The sequence below is a fragment of the Dendronephthya gigantea genome, unplaced genomic scaffold (genome assembly GCF_004324835.1).
Source record: "Dendronephthya gigantea isolate DGI-Jeju-01 unplaced genomic scaffold, DenGig_1.0 000013F, whole genome shotgun sequence".
NCBI classification, from domain to species: Eukaryota; Metazoa; Cnidaria; class Anthozoa; order Malacalcyonacea; family Nephtheidae; genus Dendronephthya; species Dendronephthya gigantea.
In genome coordinates, this window is record NW_021163023.1 from 667,542 (window position 1) to 690,868 (window position 23,327).

The 23,327-nt window shown below is 37.4% G+C and overlaps 1 protein-coding gene across 3 annotated transcripts in view; it reads right to left on the reverse strand.

Moving 5' to 3' along the window:
- The window catches only part of LOC114519251 (dynein heavy chain 3, axonemal-like), a 105,174-nt gene that overhangs the window by 21,798 nt on the left and 60,049 nt on the right, over window positions 1–23,327 (reverse strand). For all 3 annotated transcript variants that reach the window (XM_028539351.1, XM_028539350.1, XM_028539352.1), the window contains 26 exons: window positions 12,587–12,640; window positions 12,376–12,501; window positions 11,776–11,912; window positions 11,255–11,539; window positions 10,703–10,887; window positions 9,908–10,031; window positions 9,442–9,508; window positions 8,950–9,036; window positions 8,660–8,804; window positions 7,894–8,105; window positions 7,475–7,566; window positions 7,274–7,388; window positions 7,081–7,197; window positions 6,823–6,876; window positions 6,128–6,390; window positions 5,271–5,472; window positions 4,391–4,522; window positions 4,163–4,237; window positions 3,824–3,938; window positions 2,969–3,167; window positions 2,603–2,831; window positions 2,067–2,237; window positions 1,857–1,948; window positions 930–1,131; window positions 450–602; window positions 51–128 (listed from right to left, as the gene is read on the reverse strand). In XM_028539351.1, coding sequence (XP_028395152.1) covers window positions 51–128; window positions 450–602; window positions 930–1,131; window positions 1,857–1,948; window positions 2,067–2,237; window positions 2,603–2,831; window positions 2,969–3,167; window positions 3,824–3,938; window positions 4,163–4,237; window positions 4,391–4,522; window positions 5,271–5,472; window positions 6,128–6,390; window positions 6,823–6,876; window positions 7,081–7,197; window positions 7,274–7,388; window positions 7,475–7,566; window positions 7,894–8,105; window positions 8,660–8,804; window positions 8,950–9,036; window positions 9,442–9,508; window positions 9,908–10,031; window positions 10,703–10,887; window positions 11,255–11,539; window positions 11,776–11,912; window positions 12,376–12,501; window positions 12,587–12,640 — 3,711 coding nt within the window. The remainder of the gene's footprint in view (window positions 1–50; window positions 129–449; window positions 603–929; window positions 1,132–1,856; window positions 1,949–2,066; window positions 2,238–2,602; window positions 2,832–2,968; window positions 3,168–3,823; window positions 3,939–4,162; window positions 4,238–4,390; window positions 4,523–5,270; window positions 5,473–6,127; window positions 6,391–6,822; window positions 6,877–7,080; window positions 7,198–7,273; window positions 7,389–7,474; window positions 7,567–7,893; window positions 8,106–8,659; window positions 8,805–8,949; window positions 9,037–9,441; window positions 9,509–9,907; window positions 10,032–10,702; window positions 10,888–11,254; window positions 11,540–11,775; window positions 11,913–12,375; window positions 12,502–12,586; window positions 12,641–23,327) is intronic.

Consider the following 23,327-nt stretch of genomic DNA (forward strand, 5'->3'; position numbering starts at 1 on the left):
CCTTCCCGCCCGATTCCTACCCCCCCCCTGACTCCGTTTAACTACCATACCTTAAAAGCCATGGTCTTTCCACCAAGAGGTTCACCAACGATCATAAAACCATGACGAACGATCATCATTTCATAAATCTATACACAAAAATAGCATTAAAGTTAAACCATGCACAGCTGAGAAATTCTTCTTGTCGACAAACAACTCTTTCTGGAGGCCCTTACACGCGAGGTTTTCCTGGCTGAAATGACCAGTTTTTAACCGACTTTTTGTCAAACAGAGAACTCGCCAATAGGCGTGTTCTGTTTTGCTGAGTTTAGGTTTCAAGCTTTACATAAAAAAGTAAACGCCGAGCAAAGGCTTTATTTCTATGGTGTTGTTTCACGAACTCTGCCACACGAAATCAGAATTCTCGACAATGTATTATTCCTTAAAATCGCACCAACAACAAGACAGACCTGGATAATTTTCTTCACGAACCATTCCGTGGCCTGAAGATTGCGCTGTCGACAGTTGTCATTCAAGGCTTCCTTCAGAGCGCCGTAGTCGGGATTTGGCCACGGAGTTCCAGGGAAAAGATCTGAGATGATACCTTCAAACAACGGCACATCCTATTAAAACAAACGAAATATTAGACTTTTTACAGAACAGAATATACTGCTTCAGTGGCGATTTTATAGGCAAAGAAGTGCAACTACAAAACTCCGTAAAATGAATAAAATGAAGCATTTTGATTGGTTACGAGGAGTCCATCCTCCCCAATGAAGCATTTTGATTGGATCCTGAGCGGCATAGGAAATCAATAACACGGACCGCTTAGCTTCAGCTGGAAATTTTGAATTCTTCATTTATTTGGAAGAATCAAAAAGTTTCAGTATTCATGTTAACTAAATTGCCACCATTTTACCTTGATGAATTCGATCATTTTCAAGTATTACCTGAGACAAAAATTTCGCCAGATTTACTTCCAAAATGGCGCGAAGAATAAGCTCTGCTTCATCATCATCCGGGAACTTCAACTTAAGATTTCCCGCGGCGGTAAGGACCGACTTGACCGCGCGCATACCATAATCATAATGAGACTGGGACGAGAGCTGCTCCGAACACAGCGTGTAAGTAGCGACGATTTTCTGAGCCAAACTATACAAATAGTTAGCAGGGGTATGTTTAAATTTATCATATATATTAAGCGCTTTCTTGCAAGATGATTTTAGATAAGTTATCATTTGTACTTAGGCTTTTTTAAAGTCGAGCTTTCATTGTAGTGATAATCAGTTCAGATGGCTCATTATCAATTGTTCTAAATACATTCGCCACTTGAAAAGCATGACGTATTAAAGAGCCCTTAAAGTCTGTTCACACGATCCAACTTTGTTGGATCAAATTCACTTCTGATGTATGTATATGGAATGAAGTCAGGTTATTGATAAAGCAGTCCTGCGTTGGTTTAAGTTGATTTGCTGTCCACATATACATTGCAAGTCAACAGACTATTAAACATACATCAGAAGTGAATTGGATCCAAAAAAATTGGATCATGGTGAACAGACCTTTAAAAATACTGTAATAAGTCAAAAACAGTGAATTCTAATATGGTAGTTACAGTGATAACTGGCGATAAATAATAGGCCCATGTTTGCCAGAGTTTTAATCAGAAAAAAAACACATTAAAAAGGTAAATTCTAAAGGTTCAAAGGGTCATAATTTCTAGTGAAATTATACACTCTTCAAATTCAAGCCAGGATGAGTTGATGGAAAAATGAGTCAACTATCGATCCTCCGGCAGGAATCGAACCAACGCTTTTGCGATGCCGGTGCAATGCTCTTGCTGTAAACAACTGAAGGTAATTTAACATTAGACTAACCTTCTGGCATCGACAAACCCCATAGAATATAGAGATATCTCAGCGATAAGAGCGTAATCTGGCACCATCATTGCCACAGTTCGGAAGAGAACCTGAAATATTTACAACGTGTAAAATGCTTTTACGGTTGTTCACTTACAGAATAGAAAATATTCATGTAGGTAATTCCATTCCGTGGTTTCACGGGAAGTAACGAAGTTGTGCCGATACCTTCAGATTATCGGGAAGTTCTTGACGACCCGCGTAGCCTGGATTCATTGTGATGAACATGGTGCATGTTGGATTGAGCACCAGTTCTGTTCCTTCAAAGATGAATGTCTTCAGCTGTGCCGCGATGGCTTTTTGAATTGTGTGAATTTGTTGAGCAACCACTGACAACACCTTAAAAGACGAAGGTATAACAAATTCTTAAAATTTGCAGCCTATGACTCTCTGAATTAATATACTCAATGCCAGAAGGTCAAAATTTCGATCGGGAAAAACAATAAAAAGTGCTAAAAGCTTATCAAAAGTTGTTTTTGATCCGAAAATGAAGGGTAATGAATACATTCCATATTTCTTCACTTTCTCAACAAAACTTTGCAGTTTTACTGAACGTAAGGGTTAAGGGAACTCAACAGGGTTAAACGCATGAAGGAATATATCTTTTAATAATCAGGTTAGCAAAAATGCCGACCTGATTCTTGAAGTGCAGGAGTTCTTGGTTCAGAGTTTATGGGTGAAGACCTTATCAGTGGCTCAATTACCTCTAATTCAATTCTGTTGAACTCGTCCAAACACGCCCAGGCTCCTGCCTGCGCTAAACCTTTGAAAAACTTTCCCATAGCTTTGAAATCGAGACCATCGGAGCAGTTGAAGACAACGCACTGTTTGGCGACAGCTTTGGCGAGATCTTTTGATGTTTCTGTCTTCCCAGTCCCAGCAGGACCCTCTGGCGCTCCACCCAGGTTTAACTTCAGAGCTCCCATCAATGTTCTAGAGAATGTGTTGAAGGTTTGGAAAATGTGGAGGTCTTTAGCTATTGTTTATATGAAAAGATCGCGTCAGCCAATTGGCTGACGAGCAAGCAGTCCAGGTATATATAATATATATATATATGTCAGTGGTTCTACCTGTAGCATCTGTCGGTGAGAGGAGTGATGACTAGTCTTCCAGAGTTTCCCAGATATTCGTAACCGTAATTGATGTCTGTTGTGATCATTCGAACCACGACTGATTTCTCCTCGAAATAATAGCGAAGTTGTGCGAGCCATTGGAAATCATTCGTATCGCAAACACCGTCCTTGTACATCTTTTCAACAACATCCCGTGCTGGGAAGACCAAGAAACGAGAGATTAACAGGTGAGCCAACAGACAATTCGCATGCATGTTTGAGTTACTTTAATTAGTAAACTTTATTTTGCCAAGGTATAGAGCATAAAAAGCATACAAGAAATATCATCAAAGCAAAGCAAAGCAAAGTTTTGCTGCTAATTGCTAAATATTGTAAAATGTGGAAAATGCAGTCATATACAAGGTTATATACTTTTCAGTGTGTTAAACTTTTGGCCCGAAAACGGTCACCGCAAGCATTACAATACAATATAATATAAAAGTATAGAAAATTAATAAACTAAGCAGGGAAGTTTAACAAACTTTACTCATTTCAACATGCTTGCTCTTGGTATATTTGCACCTTTTTGCCTGTCTAACATGTAAAATCTAACATGCGAATTGCCCAATACACTGACTTAGTTTATACTGGATAGCTATATCAGTATTCATACGGGAACTTTCTTGTTCTAGAGGTCCTTGGTGCTCTATAGTATTTTTACAGGAAGAGACTGATCTATATATACTGAATGGATCAATTTCAAAACAAATCCAAGAGATTGGAAATCTCAGAGTGCGACTACATAACACCAAAACGGAATTTCACACATTGAAATATTAGCTCATTCGAGAAGAAATGTCTGCCTCAGCTTACCATGAACATCGATAACTGTTAAGGCACCCAAAGTTACACGAATTCCTTTGTCCAGTTTTCCTCGAACGAGGAACACAATCTTCTCTAACATCTCATTGCTCATTTTCAAATAATTCTTGAAAAGGAAAATGTGAAAGGAAAGGCTTAAACTAACGACCAAGATATCTCCGCTCAAAGTGATCGGTCACTGATGTGTCTGAGAATAAACCCCATTATGGTAGGTGTTCATATATCAGCCGGATTTTTAAAGCCAAAAAATAAGATTGAAAGAGGTTACAATTGGAGATCTTTTATATGCATATCAACTATATTCGGAAATATTAAAGTTTAACCACCAACCTTAAGTCCGTCTTTTTCAGTTATTGCCTTAGAAACCTCCATCGTCCAGTATATACCACTGACCGCTAATATAATCTGACAAGAGAGTAAACGTGTAATTCGTTTGTTCATTTTCGTTATGGGGATAATGTTCTTGGTGTTATGACAAAAAAAGCATTGCTACCCAGATCAAAGCACTTCAAGCCCAGACAATTCTATTAGCAAGTGGCACTAGAAGGGGATAATTACCTGTCCTGGCCATTCTTTCACCCATCTTTCCCGAGGTGTATTGGAGTATCCCGACACAGCGTCCTCAGCGACTTTCATTAAACTTTGAATCATAACTTCTTCAACTTGAATCAACCATTTTTCAACCATACCCTGGGGAATAACGATACCAATTTTATGCATACGGTATTAAATAGAGAGAAGTTATTGGAGACAGGGAAGGCCGATTTTTTAAAAAAGAAAGAGAGATATTAGAGAGGGGTTATTAGAGAGAGGGAGGTCCGATTTATAATCAAAACAGAGAGGTATCGGAGGGGAGTATTAGAGAGAGGGAGGGCTGATTTATAATAAAGACAGAGAGATATCAGAGAGGAGTTATTAGAGAGAGAGGGAGGGCTCATTTATAATAAAGACAGAAAGATATTAGAGAGGAGTTATTAGAGAGAGAGGGAGGGCAGATTTATAATAAAGACAGAGAGATATTAGAGAGGAGTTATTAGAGAGAGAGGGAGGGCTGATTTATAATAAAGACAGAGAGATATCAGATAGGAGTTATTAGAGAGAGAGGGAGGGCTGATTTATAATAAAGACAAAGAGATATTAGAGAGGAGTTATTAGAGAGAGGGGGAGGACTGATTTATAATAAAGACAAAGAGATATCAGAGAGAAGCTATTAGAGAAAGAGGGAGGGGTGATTTATAATTAAGACAGAGAGATATTAGAGAGAAGTTATTAGAAAGAGGAAGGGACGATTTATATTCAAGGCAGAGTTTTTAGAGGGAGTAATTAGAGGGGACTGGTTTATAATAAAGACAGAGAGATATATTCAGGAGAGGAGGTAATAGAGTAAGGAAGGGCTGATTTACAATAAACACAGAAAATTAATCTTCACAACGTTCACCTTGGCTTTAGCAGGATAAATCTTTGAACTGAATGGAACGGTTTCATTTTCCGCGCTGATCATCCCAACAATCTCTTGCTCGTCCGTGAACTCAAGTTTTGAAACTCCTTCAAAGCATTTCTTGAGATGTGGCTGGACGCGGAGAGGATCTTTAGTTTCTGATAAGATCTCCAACAGCTCGTCATTGGATAAGAAGAAAAATCTGAATGAAAATGAGAATCACATTGTGAGCAGTAATCTACCTTTTAAATTGCATGCGAAAGACGATTGTACCTTGGGAAACCTGATTGCACCTTGGGAAACCTGATTGTACCTTGGAGAGGAAACCTGATTGTACATTGGAGAGGGAACCTGATTATACTTTGGGAAACCTGATTGTACCTTGGAGAGGGAACCTGATTGTACCTTGGGAAACCTGATTGCACCTTGGAGAGGGAACCTGATTGTACCTTGGGAAACCTGATTGCACCTTGGAGAGGGAACCTGATTGTACCTTGTGAAACCTGATCGTAGTTTGGGAAACCTGATTGTACCATGGGAAACCTGATTGTACCTTAGGAAACCTGATTGTACCTTGGGGAGGGCACTTGATTGTACCTTGTGAAACCTGATCGTAGTTTGGGGAACCTGATTGTACCATAAGAAACCTGATTGTACCTTGAGAAACCTGATTGTAGTATGGGAAACCTGAATGTATGTCGGGAAATTTGATTGTACCTAGGGAAACCTGATTGTAGTTTGGGAAACCTGATTGTAGCTTGGGAAATTTGATTGTACCTAGGGAAACCTGATTGTACCTAGGGAAACCTGATTGTACCTTGGGAAATCAGATTGTACCTAGGGGAACCTAATTGTACCTGGGGAAAAACAATTGTTTCTTTTCCAAGTAGGCGTTCAATCCTTTCTGTATTTCTTCCAAAAGAACATTTGATTCGTTTAATCTTCCCAACATGTTGGCCTGACCAGTTGCCACCAGGACCTTTGTGTCCTTGACGGACTCGGCCATGATGTCACGCCAGTAACTGTCCACGATGCCAAACTTTCTGCCTTCCTCCGGCATCTGAGCCATGATGTCTTCTGAACTGAAAATTGGCTCGAGATAAAGCCATGTTGCTTGACACTAGAAATGAAAGGATATTTGATATGAAAAACACCAAACCGAAGCTTCACTCCGCATTTCAATAAGAAATTACTTTGTTTGACTCCTACAGCCGTGTGACAATATATAGACTGCCTCCTCCTGATCTAAATGTGATCATTATGAAAATCACGGGGGGTTATCAATGTGCATCTTATGGAACTGGTACAAATTCACCCTACACAAATTTCCTCATATTTTGTGCCTTTAAAATTCCGAAACATCTCCATTTCCCAGGTGAGATTTTCGTTGCGAAAACATTTCTTCCGGTTATTTTTTCGGCAGGAAAAACGGAGAACATTCTTTTACTCGCGGATTAACCCTTACTGCTAATTTTTCTTATTGATTTTCACGGTGGTGGTTGGGTTGTCCAACTCATAAAATAGCGAAAAATTGCCAGAAAACACTGTTTACCTTCAACCAAGCATCAATAATGTCCTGCATGAGAATCAGTTTCTCCACCCATTCCTGAAAGGGTATGCATTCATTAATCCAAGAGTTACCTTGAGGTGATAGACTGCCCAAAAGTATGTGTCTAGTTTCATACATTGCGGTCAGTGAGGCACGCTCGCAAGCTTGAGTGTGCGTCACTGACTGCAATATAAGAAACTGGACAGACATACTTTGGGCTATTTATACCAGCATTTGAATAGGTTGTACTATATTGCTTACTTTAATTTCGGCTTCAAAAGGTTTGATGAAAGGCGACCCACTCATGGTCTGTGCTTTCACAACATGATCATCAAGAAGCAACTGAATATCATCCACAGATGATAGGATGGATACTCCCTTAGGTAAAAAATAATCATCTTTGAGCTGACTTTGAAATACGTAATCTCAAAACAAGTGCAAAGTATTGGCGTACCGTGTCTCGATACGCGATGAATTCGAAGTACATCTCAGCCCATTCCGATTTCATTTTCTCCAGAGATTTTTCCAAAGAGAATTCCTTGCTAGCTGAGACGCTGATGTCTTCCAGTCTGAACACAAATACGAAAATTTGAGAAATGTTGTTGACATTGGTGTCCAGGCCTGTGGTAACTGTAAGTAAGAAAGTAGTACTCACTTGTCTAAACACTTGTGAAGGCCATACTCCAGCATATTACATAAAGATGTATCTGCCTCGGGTTTGATGTCAAAACCGACAATGTCACTCATCTAGACAAACACGATATTTATTTTTAGGCTTTGAGATCCAGGAAGCTCATAATTGATCGATATTAACTTGCATTGGTGCTTTACGTTAACTGCTTTATCAATAACAAACTACATTCCATCCATCAGATGTGATATGGATCCGACAAAATTGGATCCTGTGAACGGGCCTTTATATTATTTATGGTGATTCGGCCAAATATTTTATTATTCGGCCCAATATTTGAGCAATGTTATTTATCACCCTCGGATACCATCCGTCTATTATGTGAAATACTTTGGAATATCACCCTCGCCTCGGGTTTATAAATGATATTAAATATGGCTCACTAGATCCCAATGTCTGTCTCTGATACCAGGATTACAGATCGTCTGCAGCAGAGGAAGATGAGCTTTGAATTTGTCGATCTTTGTCTTCACGCTGTCGGCGATTCTCTTCGGACCAGGAACGTCGGAAAATGATTTGGTGAGCTTGTACATTGTTCTCCACATGCCACTCACTTCCTCTTCAACCTCTTCCGCGTTCACCTCGGAGAATGGACCTAGTGAAAAATCGATCCACTGATCTATCAATGCACTGGACAGTGCAACTATACACATCGAAACGAAGCGGTAACTGTGTATTTTGCACGCTCGTTTACACTTGCTATTTCAACATCGATTTTAGATGCGATTCTTCTCTTGATAGATGTGAATGAGTGAACTAGTTACGGATGCTCAAAAAAGGCCTCTTATCTATATCAGAGCATTCACAATTCGCTCTTTCACATCCACCGAAAGAAGAAAATCGCATCGAATATCACAGTCCTTAATGCCGATAAATAGACCTTTCTCATAATGACGTCAAACGTGGAAAGCCGGATGCTATACGAAATTTCATTGGCTCCGCAAAACTAACGAGCCAATCAAACTTCGTGTAACATCAGGCCTTTCACGTTTGACGTCATTATGAGAAAGGTCTATCGAGTGTTGTGTAATCGGGGTATAACCATCACAGTAGTGTGAAATTCTTTCTAAAGATGACCAATTTTTGAAATTTTTAGCAACAAATGAGAGAACGTGATGAAAAGTTGGCTAAATTCCAGATGCTATTTACCGTTCAGCCAGTGTTCGTGTTTGTTGTGGAAGTTGAACGCGGTTCTCCAGAGTTTATCATAAGGTTCCTTGTACGCGATCATTTCTTGAAGGACGGGAAATTGAGAGGGTTCCCATTCAAGAAGCTCCTCCTCTCTATTTAACTCCTAGTAAAGAAATGAAACACTTGTAAATAACTTTATTATAATTCGTCCATTTTGGCATTAAATATCAGCAAATCGACAACTAGAACAACTTAATATTGATTAAATCAACAAGTTCAATATATCCCGACATCCGGTGTATTTATACCTCAAGTTCGTCTCTGGCACTGGTCAAAGACACCTCAATTTCATCCAGTTTTTCTACATTTTTTGTCATTTCATCAATTGCCATGATCTAAAACAAATGACATATTCACCACTTTGAAAGAATTGAGGGTCGAGATTAACGCCTGTGTTCAAAAAAGCTCACTCACACCTAGACTCATTACGTGTGGCCCAGGATTTAGTTATTATTGATCAATGAGAGCGCCCTTTCTTAATCAATAGCAAGATTTAAGGTAAAACATTGAAAATCAAGCTCTTATTCGTGTGGGAATACCGTCATGGAATCGTGGTAGAGAGAGGGGGCCATGTAAAAATATGCAGAATTTTTTTTTCACAGGAGTATGTTGTTTACATTTTTTTCTGAACGTTTTAAGGGGGGGGGGGTGTGCTCTGAAAAATGATGACACCAAATATATTCCAACCCCCCGTTTTACTTTACGAGCGGCCCTTACAAAAGAAAGTCAAAAGAAATTACTTCTTTTTTCCTGAATGCTTCGACTTCCTTGCTGTAGCCATTTAACTTCTCCTCGTAAGCCTTCACTCTGTGATAATACAACATAATCATAAAATAATCATAAAATAATCATGAAATAATCATAAAATAATCATAAAATAATCATAAAATAATCATAAAATAATCATAAAATAATCATAAAATAATCATAAAATAATCATAAAATAATCATAAAATAATCATAAAATAATCATAAAATAATCATAAATAATCATAAAATAATCATGAAATAATCATAAAATAATCATAAAATAATCATAAAATAATCAAAAAATAATCATAAAATAATCATAAAATAATCATAAAATAATCATAAAATATTCATAAAATAATCATAAAATAATCATAAGATAATCATAAAATAATCATAAAATAATCATAAAATAATCAAATAATAATTCATAAATGTATCCTCTTGGATCTTTACCTTTTCCTGAGATCTTCCATAGCAAGGTCACGGCGATGTCCGACTCTATTCCGACTAAGCTCGAAGATTTTCTGGATATGTTGTGGCCAGTGAAACACTGTGCTGTTTAACTTGATGTCCTCAACTGGATGAGGAAAAATGGAAATAATATTATTGCCTTCTTTGAAAAAGTGTGATAATTACACTTGTGTGAACACCGTGTAACATTAGGTTACACCATGTAAAATAGTGCGAGTCGTCTAATTATGTGACATTGCGTGACATTGTGTGACATCGTGTAACATTGTGTGAGATCGTGTAACATTTTGTAACATCGTGTGAAATTGTGTGACATCGTGTAACATTGTGTGACATTGTGCGACATCGTGTAACATTGTGTAACATCGTGTGACATTGTGCGACATCGTGTGACATTGTGTAACATTGTGTGACATCGTGTGACATTGTGTGACATTGACTAACATTGTGTAACATCGTGTGACATTGTGTGACATCGTGTAACATTGTGTAATATCGTGTGACATTGTGTAACATTGTGTGACATCGTGTAACATTGTGTGACATTGTGTAACATTGTGTGACATCGTGTAACATTGTGTGACATTGTGTAACATTGTGTGACATCGTGTGACATCGTGTAACATTGTGTAATATCGCGTGACATTGTGTAACATTGTGTGACATTGTGTGACATCGTGTAACATTGTGTAATATCGTGTGACATTGTGTAACATTGTGTGACATCGTGTAACATTGTGTGACATCGTGTTTTTTTATCTTACACAGGCAACGTACATGATAATGTGGCATAATCCAACAGGAATACCAATCTCTCAGCAGCCTCATCAACTGACGTCTGTAGTTTCATAACAAGGGCTGTACTGGCATGTTCCAAATACTGTGTCAATGCTACCAAATCTGCTGTATTATTAGGCATCTCTTGCACCTTGTCAGAGATCTCGTCATATTGCTTACATAACCTACAAAGAGTTTTATGGTTCAATACTATACCTACTTAACGGTCCAGTGGGGATCATCTCCACTGGACTGAACTGAATATGGAAACCTGGAAACCTGGACTGAACTAAATATTTTTATACTGGATAGCTCTATCATTTCTAAACTGTTCTAAGTGAGGATAATCTCTTATTGATCCAGTGTCACCACAGGAGGAAACCTAAGCCAAGCTAAGTTCATTAATACTAAATAGCTCAATATTAGTTCCAATCATCTCTTAGAGATCCAGTATTTCAGTAGGAGGAAACCATCACACATTCGTCTAACGGAAATTACAACTAAACTAGCGCATTAAAGTTATTTCCAGTATTTCCACATCTTATATCTCACCCGCGGTTCGTATCCCTGTTACCATCAACAATGTGCAAAATCAATTTATCAGCCAACTTGGTCGCCCTTTCGGCAAGCTCTGCGTTGACTTCGTGACAGTTCAAGCAGAACATGTTAAGTGGTACGGTCAAATATAACGACGATATCTCTGAGGCAAGATTTTGATATGAGTCTATTCTCTTGGAAAACGACAAGAGTGCTATCTGCTCTTCGAGAAATGTCGCAACGTCGATCTCAGCTTTGTTATTAAAAAGATCTTGGTATTTCTTGTACGTATTCAAGTATCTGAAATCAAATTCATTATTTTATTATATCTTAGCACATTTTCAGTCTTTCTAAGCTCTGTTTCAATGGTCGAATTTTTCATGCACGGAAGCTAATGTTAATGAGGTTTTAAAGTGTTTGCTTAAATTCATTTGCATTCGATTCTTCGCATGAAAAGTTCGACGCCTAAAACGGTCCAAATCCTGACCAATTTAGCAGAAATGGGGAATGCATAAATCTGGGAATCAAATAATTACTTTTGCGGACCAATAGTGTTTAGTTTGACAATTTCCACGGCCTGTTCCATGTACTCTTGAACGAGTATTTCATCAACATCCACACTGCGCAAAAATAACTGACTCTCCGCCATATCAGGAAATAACTCTGTCTCAACCTAAAAAACATTAAAAATATTCTTAGCTAAAGTAATTTCGTTTACACTGTATAGTTCTTTTAATTCTTAACTGTTCTTCCTTGAGGATCATCTCTTATTGATCCAGTGTTACTACAGGAGGAAACCTAAACTTAACTAACTTTATCTATACTGGATAGCTCTATCAGTTCTAAACTGTTCTTCCCAGAGGTCCAGTAAGGATCATCTCTTATTGATCCAGTGTTACTACAGGAGGAAACCTAAACTTAACTAACTTTATTTATAGTGGATAGCTCTATCAGTTCTAAACTGTTCTTTCCAGAGGTCCAGTAAGGATCATCTCCTAACAAACTCTACCAGTTCCAACACTTATCAATAACAATAACAACATTTCCTAGTGGAACAGTTGATACCAAAAGGTTACAGAAATGATTTAAAATAATTTAAAAAGGATTCGTTCCTATGCCCTAGTAGGATCTCTTACCCTGGGTAACTCATGAGCACTGATAACTATCTCAGACATCAGTGTTAAAATGACATCACGCAGAGTTCGAAATGGAGGGTCAAAACTGATCTTTGCTCCATCTATGCGCAACTGGACTGTGATAATCTGAAACAAGGAAAAATTTGACGGTCACATGTGTGAATAAAATTATCCAAACCGGGCCAGAATATAGAACGGCTGATCTTCAAACCTGTTGGACGACATATTTCAAGTCATGATAAGTTTCACCAAAATCATTTCCATCCTAAAGGAAAATATTAGTAAGCGTCAGGGTGTTGTCCATGTTACTGTGTGGATTCATACGGCAATGATTGAGAATCACGAATGCATCTATTGTTAAAAAAGAACGGAGGGTGATTGGGGTGGTTCACCGGGGTGATTTGTCTAGCCGCACGCTGATGAACTGATCTCTATATAAGTAGCTGAATGCAATATTGTTTTTCAAAAAAGCGCCTGTATTCGTACGAGGCTGTGTTCCTTGAGCAACTTGAAATTTGACCCATCGACACGCAATGTGCTTGCCATTCTCTGACGAACTGAGTCCACACGAAACAAAAGACACATCATTTTGAGTTTGACTCACTTTACTTTAATGAAGAACGTGCTACAATGATTTATAACGCATAGTTGTAGTTTATGTAGTTTTTTAAGTAATATACAATTACATATTATTAATAATTCATGATCAATGTCAACGCCGACTTCTTATTTAGTTATATATACTTGTATTAATAGCACACAATCCAGTTAAATTAAACTTTCTGGGAATACGTGCATGTATCCACCTACAATCGGACCTGGTATTGCATAATGGCTCCATACACATTTTATTTACATGCTAATCTATTAATGCTTACAATGCTTGTTGACTCTAACTGCACACATTTTATCTTCTACATACGTGATAATTGAGATAATTTTTGCAAGATCGTGAAAGTTTCATGCACTACAATATGATTTTTGAAATAGTATTTCGCGATTTTTTACTTTCATATTTTCACAGTCACTCATATCACTCACTCATACATTTACCTTGCTAACTAAAATATTTCTTCCTAAGCAGCTGGTAATTTTTTCGAGTGAACACAAACGCAATTCCAACATAAACACCAGTAAGCCACGCTACCGTCAGTAATGCTATCATTAGGTCAGAATTAGACACTAAATCTTCAAATACAAGAGGAGTCCAGCTGATGGCTGTAGTGGTTGACAACTTAAACAACAAGACAAAGCTTCTGCGTTTCTTGACAATGTTTGATCTGTGTACAATGCTGTTGCTTCCTCTGAGTTTTTTGCGAATTCGATAAGCGGTGAAGATGAACATTGCAATGATGTACAACAAAAGACAGCCTGGAACACCATAATTTTCAACAACAGCCAGCCAATTAGGAATTTTATGATCCTTAACACAAGAAACTGATCCCTCAGTATTCTGATGAAACCTCAAGATTCCCGTCTTCACAAGAACAATGTAGACAATAGTTATAACGACAGGAACACCCCAACCAAAGAGACTGTACTTAAAGAAGGTTTTCAACTTGTTTACATCAGATCTCACCAAGGTATTGCCGCAAAAGGTTTTTCTCAAGTGATAGATATTAACAACAGCATTCATGAGAATGTTATACGAAATAAACTTATTTATTATTTCCAGCATGCCACATGGGAAATCCAATTCTTTATCAACACGTAAATACAGTGACAAATACACTACGTAATTAATCAATGCCAAGAGAAATGAGAAACTTAAACTCATCAAATTCAAGCCAGGAAGAGTTCGCAACTCTGGAAGCATCCCATATACTATCAACAACAATAATAAACAAATAATTGAGAGAGCCAAGGCACAAAATGGTGCTATGAAAGACAGTCTAATATCTGATATATTACGTCCTATTAGTTTTTTATCACATGATATGAATTTACCCTCCACTACGCCATATGTCATAGGGCTTCTTCTCAACTTTGCATCTCTCAATAAAATGGGAAATCTTCGTTTCAATTCCTCCACCTTTTTCTGCAGCTTTTCCATTTCCAGGACAGAGATATTTCCTGGACTGTTACTCTTCGTGATATTCTGCCAACCTGGTTTCGCAAAAAGAGAGAAATCTCCTCTCTTGTACGTCTTTATGATTTCCTGCAACTTCACGTTTTTCATTAAAGAGAAATACCCTCGCTTCGTCTTTCTGATTATGGATTGTTCACAAATTTCAAAATATGTGAAGTGCTTTACCCACCTATTACGCAATCTCCAAATATTTCGAATGTAGTCATCTGTGGAGTTACAAATCTTTATGGTATCATCCAGAACTCGATACTCAGTATAATCATACACCTTGTTCTTATAGAGTATTGAAAAGTTATTCCAAACTTTGTATTCATCATCGTATTTTATATTGATGATTGAATCGTTGCATGTTAATAGATCTTCCTTGGTATACTCTGTTGATGCAGGTCTGAATTTTGTAAAACACATGTATGGTTTACCACTTACAACCCCATAGTCATTTCTCGCCAAGTATTGAGCATTTGCAGCAGAGTAGAGCCTAAACCGCTTGTTGACAATATAAGGAGGAGGTAAGGCGAAGTTTTCATTACATCCTTTTAAACACATTCCCCACTTTATCCCGTAATTACGCATTTTCCAAATATTCCGTTCGTAGTCATCAGTGGAGTTACAAATCTTTATAGTATCATTCAGAACTCGATACTCAGTATAATCATACACTTTGTTCTTATAGGGCAATGAAAAGTTATTCCAAACTTTGTATTCATCATCGTATTTTATATTGATGACTGAATCATGGCATGTTAAAAGATATTCCTTGGTTGATACACAGGTCCATTTAATAATTTTCGTGCATACATAAGGTTTACCGTCCACCACCCCATATCTATTTTTTTTTAAATATTGACAACTGTGTGCCCAGAAGACATGGAACTGCTTGCTCACCATATAATATTTATTCAAGCGGAAGGCTTCATCACAAATTTTAAAAGACCTAACCCTCTTTACCCAGCGATTACGCATTTTCCAAATATTCCGTACGTAGTCATCAGAGGAGTTACAAATCTTTATGGTATCATTCAGAACTCGATACTCAGTATAATCATACACCTTGTTCTTATAGAGTATTGAAAAGTTATTCCAAACTTTGTATTCATCATCGTATTTTATACTGATGATTGAATCGTTGCATGTTAATAGATCTTCCTTGGTTGACTTTGTTGTTTCTGGTCTTAATCTTCCTTCACATACGAAAGGTTCGCTGTCTTTCACTTCATAGTCATGTCTTGTGCGATATTGACCGCTCCTGAGTACAGTTATAGTGATCTGGATATTGTATATGTAAAACGGTCTCTTAATGTAATGATCACCTTGGACAAGGCATTTATACCCGTCTTTCACCTTCTCCCACGAATTTTGCAATCTCCAAATCGTCTGAATTTTTGAATCGTCGGAAGCACATATCTCAATACTTTCGTAGTTGAATCGATATTCGCTGTAATTATATATCTTGTTGTTGTAAGACAGCGAAAAATTCTCCAAAATCTGGTATTCTCCCCCGTACTTTACTTTAACCAAATAATCATCGCAGGATAGACTGAGCTTCGCCGAACAAATTGCCAAACGTCCGAAAATAACCCCGTAATCTGTCTGTAGAAAATTTTGCTTGGTGAGTTTGAAGAAAACAGTCAAATTTTTATGCACTTTGTAATCCCGCCTTGGAAAACCATCCACGGATACATTGCAATGTCTGGAAGCCATCTTTTCCTTCTCAATGATCATCAAATTCCGCCATCTTTGTTGGATAAGAGTGTTGGAAGAATTACAAACTTCTAGACCTTCCTTTGTGACTCTGTACTGGTCATAATGGTATATCTCACTTTGGTACATGATTGAGAAGTTGTTCCACACTCTGTAATCATCTTCATATTTTATAGTAAAGGTAGAATTCGCGCATTCGATCAAACCTGTTTTACTTCTTGTGATTGCATCAATGTCTCGTCTGTTCCGGTTGTGTTGCCTTGTTGAGAAGTTCTGCGGCTGAAAAAATCTGCGGCTCGTCGAGGATATGTTTTCCTTGAAGTCGCTGTTCCATTCGGATTGATTCAAATGAGAAATTAAGTTTGACACTTTACTTGGGATTTTTAGGCGGTGATGTAGTTGAACAATTTTCTCGTCTTGTTTTCACTGCAATTTCTGAAAAGGAAATCATAGTTTGCTAAAGATAGTTATTAAAAAAAATCCTCAATTTAGGAATACTGAGGTTTAATTAGGGCAATTTTAGAGCGATTGAAAAAACCGGTGTTATGCAGCTTTCGTATAACCGGCCGCTGTAGTTGATCAATAACGTAACGTAGACAAACACCTGCCCGTATGAAACAAATTGCTTGGATAAAACAAATTCTAGACGAGCGAGGGTATTGTATAAAGAAGTTATTCTAGTTAAAAACTGCTTCTTTACCTGTTCCTTTTATCTCTGAAAGACCATCCGTCGTCTTGTCGACATCAATCTGTTGAGAATTCTCTGTTGTGTTGGGAAACGATTCGTTTTGTTCATTTAAAACTTTACGAGTTGAGCGCGTGCAATTGAATTCTTCTCTCAATTTTCTTGATTCCGTTTTGATCTTTCGTGTGATGAGTCCTGAACCACCATCACCACGATAAAAACAGGCAAACAAGAAACAGAAGAAAAAGAAAACGACTCGATACAAGAGTCGAAAACTGAAGCCACGATTACGAACCATCTTGCAACTGCAAGCGTTGTTAAACGACTGAATAGTTTGGAATAGAAATGAAGTTTAAAACGAGCCGCACTCGTAAAATGTCATAAAATGTGTTGAAATCCTCCTAGAATCCTTGACATGTTATATTGGACTGTATGCGACTATATAGCTACACCTATACTTCGGCGTCATTTTGGTGAGAACTGTGTGAAGCGATATGTTCCCATTTTATGAAAATATTCTCAAAGATATAAGCTTATAAACAGATTGCAATGGCCTGGCGCTATGTGATCGTTTTATCAACCTACAGCACTGCCAGAAATAACCCAAGAAAAACCACGGTTAGTCTAAGTCAAACTTCGGTCTGATCGCGGTTGAACCGAGGTCAGACCGAGGTCGAACCGTGGTGTGACGGAGGTTTAACCTTGGCCTAACTCGGTCTGACAGACATTTCTTAAGATTGCTTTCGATATGATTATTGTTTTGTCGTTCTCAGCTGTTCATAACATTCCGTTCGGGGACGAACGGCAAACGCAATCGTATTTTTCCCTTGCCGGTTCTGTGGTTTTTATCGGTCGACCGGAAACGAACTGCAACCGCGCTGTTAGATAATTTCTGGACAGTACTGTATTCATATACTTATCACACAAAATAGTTATCACTTTAAAACGTATATTAACTAATTAACATATACATCCAAATGTGAAATGTTCATAAAATGCGGGTAGCGGTTGTAAGCAAGTTCGTGTTGAAGAGGGTTGAGCCCATTATAACAGAACGAATGACTTTGAAATTTTAAAATTGCCAGAAGAGTGCATTCTTATAAGCGGCACTTTTTCTTATCCCACTACAAAACCATTCTAACATTCGGTTATGAAGTGTTGTTTCCATGCAATATGATAGCTAACACGTCCCTCTCTTGTGGACAGGGTGTGACAGGCAAGTGTACTTAACATCCTTGTGTCTACAGAGTGTGGGCTAGCCTGCCCCGCAGACTGCGAGTCTAGCTAAGCGTGGGCAAGCAAGTGTTTATAATATACAAACTGTCACATCAGTTGAGTTTTATTGAGAGTGTAGTCTAGTGTGTTATGGCTATAGTGAATGCTCATTAGGGCTGTTTTCCACTTACGCGTTTTTCATACGCACGTACACGCACGTAAAAGTCTGAATCCTTATATAACTCATGTTTGAAAAAGTTAGTTGAATAAATCAAAACAACATATAGTTTTCAGCATATTTTACTATGCATTTGTTGACACGTGTGTTAAATAGCGAAAATGACGAAGCATTTAGAGTTTTCCGCCGTAAAAAAAACGCGTAAAGGCTGCTTTCAAATTTTTATTATTTAACATCTAGGTCAACTAATGCATACTAAAATATGCAGAAAATTAAGTTCCTTCGATTTATTCACTTAGTTTTTTCAGAGGTAACATGTATAAGGATTTAGACATTTACGTGCGTGTACGTGCGTATGAAAAACGCGTAAGTGGAAAACAGCCTTAAGTGGAAGACAGCCATAAGAAGGAGTATTGTAAATTTTAAGAATAACACGTGCTTGCCATTTTCTGACGAACTCAGTCCACACGAAACAAAAGACACATCATTTTGTATTTGACGTTTGTTTTATGAACGTGCTTCAATGATTTACGCAGTTTATTATTTAATTTACAATTACATATAATAATTGATGACCAATGTCAACGCTGACTTCTCATTTAGTTTTATATACTTCTATTAATGGCACAAGATCTAGTTAAATTCCACTTTCTTAAAATACTCATATATCCACAAATATATTTTACTAAGTCATGCAATGTGCCTACAAACACTTTATCATCACAATATATTTTTTAAAACTGTATATACAAGCTAGTTTTAATCCAAGCATAGGTGCATTATTATACGTATAGAGATGCTTTGCCAACCTAACATCAATGATTTTGCGGATACATAATCAGGTTACAATTGTCAAGACAATGCCTTTAAGTGTACGTTAGGAGTGTCAGGTTTAGGGATAGATGTAATAAAAAGGATTTAATTTTGCATGAGGTAATCACCAAAAGTAGTCATCGAAAATCCGAAAATCACGAATGATTTTGAACTGACCTGCTATTGCATAATGGCTCTATACACATTACATTTATTTACATGATAATTTAATTGCTTGCATTGTTTGTTGACTCTAGATAATTTTCCTTTCTAAGATTTAAAGGGGACGAATACGATATATTTTTGGAAGGCTCGCTTGCTCTCTAAAATATTTCTTCCTAAGCAGCTGGTAATTTTTTCGTGTGAAGACAAACGCAATTCCAACATAAACACCAGTGAGCCACGCTACCGTCAGCAATGCTATCATTAGGTCAGAATTAAACACTAAATCTTCAAATACAAGAGGAATCCAGCTGATGGCTGTAGTGGTTGACAGCTTAAACAACAAAACAAAGCTTCTTCGTTTCTTAACAATGTTTGATCTCTGTACAATGTTGTTGCTTGCTCTCAGTTTTTTGCGAATTCGATAAGCGGTGAAGATGAACATTGCAATGATGTACAACAAAAGACAGCCTCGAACACCATAATTCTCAACAACGACCAGCAAATGAGGAAGATTATGATCCTTACTACAAGAAACAGATCTTTGAGTTGTATTCTGATAAAACCTGAAGATTTCCGTCTTCACAAGAACAATGTAGACAATAGTCATAACGACAGGAACACCCCAGGCAAAGAGACTATACTTAAAGAAGGTTTTCAACTTGTTTACATCAGATCTCACCAGAGTATTGCGGCAAAAGGTTTTTCTCAAGTGATGGATATTAACAGCAGCATTCATAAAAATGTTATATGTAATAAACCTATTTATTATTTCCAGTCTAGCACATGGGAAATCCAATTCTTTACGAACTCGTAAATATAGTGATAAATACACTACGTAATTAATCAATGCCAAGAGAAATGAGAAGCTTAAACTCATCAAATTCAAACCAGGAAGAGTTCGCAACTCTGGAAGCATCCCATAAACTATCAACAACAATAATAAACAAATAATTGAGAGAGCCAAGGCACAAAATGGTGCAATAAAAGACAGTCCAATATCTGATATAAAATTATTTCGTTCGGTTACTTTTTTATCACATAATATGAATTTACCCTCCACTACGCCATATGTCATAGGGCTTTTTCTTAACTTCACATCTCTCAATTCAATAGGAAATTTTCGCTTTAATTCCTCCACCTTTTTTTGCAGCTTTTCCATTTCCAGCACAGATATATTTCCTGGACTGTTGCTTTTCGTGATATTCTGCCAGCCTGGTTTCGCAAAAAAAGAGAAATCTCCTCTCTTGTACGTCTTTATGATTTCCTCCAACTTCACGTTTTTCATTAAAGAGAAATACCCTCGCTTCGTCTTTCTGATAATGGATTCATCACAAACTTCAAAATATGTGAAGAGCTTTACCCAGTAATTACGCATTTTCCAAATATTTCGTACGTAGTCATCAGTGGAGTTACAAATCTTTATGGTATCATTCAGAACTCGATACTCAGTATAATCATAGACCTTGTTCTTATAGAGTAATGAAAAGTTTCTTTTCTGCCAAATCTTGTATTCATAATCGTATTTCATATTGATGATTGAATCGTTGCATGTTAATAGATCTTCTTTGGTATACTCTGTTGATGCAGGTCTGGATTTTCTTAAACACCTGTATGGTCTACCTCTCACCACCCCATAGTCATTTCTGGCCAAGTATTGAGCATTTGCAGCAGAGTAGAGCTCAAACTGCTCGCTGACAACATAATAAAATAAGGGGAAATCTTCATTACATCCTTCTAAAGAAATTCCCCACTTTATCCAATAATTACGCATTTTCCAAATATTCCGTTCGTGGTCATCAGTGGAGTTACAAATCTTTATGGTATCATTCAGAACTCGATACTCAGTATAATCATACACCTTGTTCTTATAGAGTATTGAAAAGTTATTCCAAACTTTGTATTCATCATCGTATTTTATATTGATGATTGAATCATGGCATGTTAAAAGATATTCCTTGGTGGATACACAGTTCCATTCAATAATTTTCGTGCATACATAAGGTTTACCGTCCACCACCCCATATCTATTTTTTTTTAAATATTGACAACTGGGTGCGCAGTAGACATGGAACTGTTTGCTCACCACATAATATTTCTCTAAGTCGATGGCTTCATCACAAATTTTAAAAGACCTTACCCTCTTTACCCAGCGATTGCGCATTTTCCAAATTTTTCGTACGTAGTCATCAGTGGAGTTACAAATCTTTATGGTATCATTCACAACTCGATACTCAGTATAATCATACACTTTGTTCTTATAGAGTAATGAAAAGTTATTCCAAACTTTGTATTCATCATCGTATTTTATATTTATGATTGAATCGTTGCATGTTAATAGATCTTCTTTGGTGGACTCTGTTGTTTCTGGTCTTAATCTTCCTTCACATACGAAAGGTTCGCCGTCTTTCACTTCATAGTCTGTGAGATATTGACCGCTCCTCAGTGCAGTTATATTGAACTGGATATTGTAAATGTAAAACGGCCTCTTTATGTAATGGTCACCTTGGACTAGGCATTTATACCTGTCTTTCACCTTCTCCCACAAATTTCGAGATCTCCAAATCGTCCGAATTTTCGAATCTTCGGAGGCACATATCTCAATACTTTCGTAGTTGAATCGATATTCGCTGTAATTATATATCTTGTTGTTGTAAGACAGCGAAAAATTCTCCCAAATCTGGTATTGCTCCCCGTACTTTATTTTAACCAAATAATCATCGCAGGATAGACTGAGCTTCGCCGAACAAAGTGCCAAACGTCCGAAAATTACCCCGTAATCTGTCTGGAGAAAATTTTGCTTGGTAAATTTGAAGAAAACAGTTAAATTTTTATGCACTTTGTAATCCTGCCTTGGAAAACCATCCACGGATACATTGCAATGTCTGGAAGCCATCTCTTCCTTTTCAATGATAGTCAAATTCTGCCATCTTTGTTGGATAAGAGTGTTGGAAGAATTACAAACTTCTAGACCTTCCGTTGTGACTCTGTACTGGTCATAATGGTATATTTCACCTTGGTACATGATTGAGAAGTTGTTCCACACTCTGTAATCATCTTCATATTTTATAGTAAAGGTAGAATTCGCGCATTCGATCAAACCTGTTTTACTTCTTGTGATTGCATCAATGTCTCGTCTGTTCCGGTTATGCTGCCTTGTTGGGAAGTTGTGAGGCTGAAAAAATCTGCGGCTCATCGAGGATATGTTTTCCTTAAAGTCGCTGTTCCATTCGGATTGATTCACATGAGAAATTAAGTTTGATATTTCACTTGGGTATTTCTCTTTAGGCGGTGATGAAGTTGAACAATTTTCTCGTCTTGTTTCCAGTGCAATTTCTAAACAGGAAATCATAGTTTGCTAAAGATAGTTATTAAAGAAAATCCTCGATTTAGGAATACTGAGGTTAAGGGCAATTTTAGAGCGATTGAAAAAACACTATCCGGTGCTATGCAACTTTCGTATAACCGCCGCTGTAGTTGATCAATAACGTAACGTAGACAAACACCTGCTTTTATGAAACAAATTGCTTCGATCAAACATGTCTAGACGATAAAAAGTTATTCTAGTTAAAAACTGTTTCTTTACCTGTTGTTGTGATCTCTGAAAGACCATCCGTCGCCTTGTCGACATCAGTCTGTTCAGAATTCTCTGTTGTGTTGGGAATACATTTGTTTTGTTCATTTAAAACTATACGAGTTGAGGGCGTGTCATTGAATTTTTCTCTTAATTTTCTTGTTTCCGTTTTGATCTTTCGTGTGATGAGTCTTGAACCACCACCATCGCGATAAAAACAGGCAAACGACAAACAGAAGAAAAAGAAAAAGACTCGATACAAGAGTCGAAAACTGAAGCCACGATTACGAACCATCTTGCAACTGCAGGCGTTGTTAAACAACTGAATAGTTTTGAATAGAATTGAAGTTTAAAACGAGCCGCACTCGTAAAATGTCATAAAATGTGTTGAAATTCTCTGAGAATCTTTGACATGTTATATTGGACTGTATGCGACTATATGGCCACACTTACACTTCGGCGTCATTTTGGTGAGAACTGTGCGAGGCGATATATTCCCATTTTATGAAAATATTCTCAAAAATATAAGCTTGAA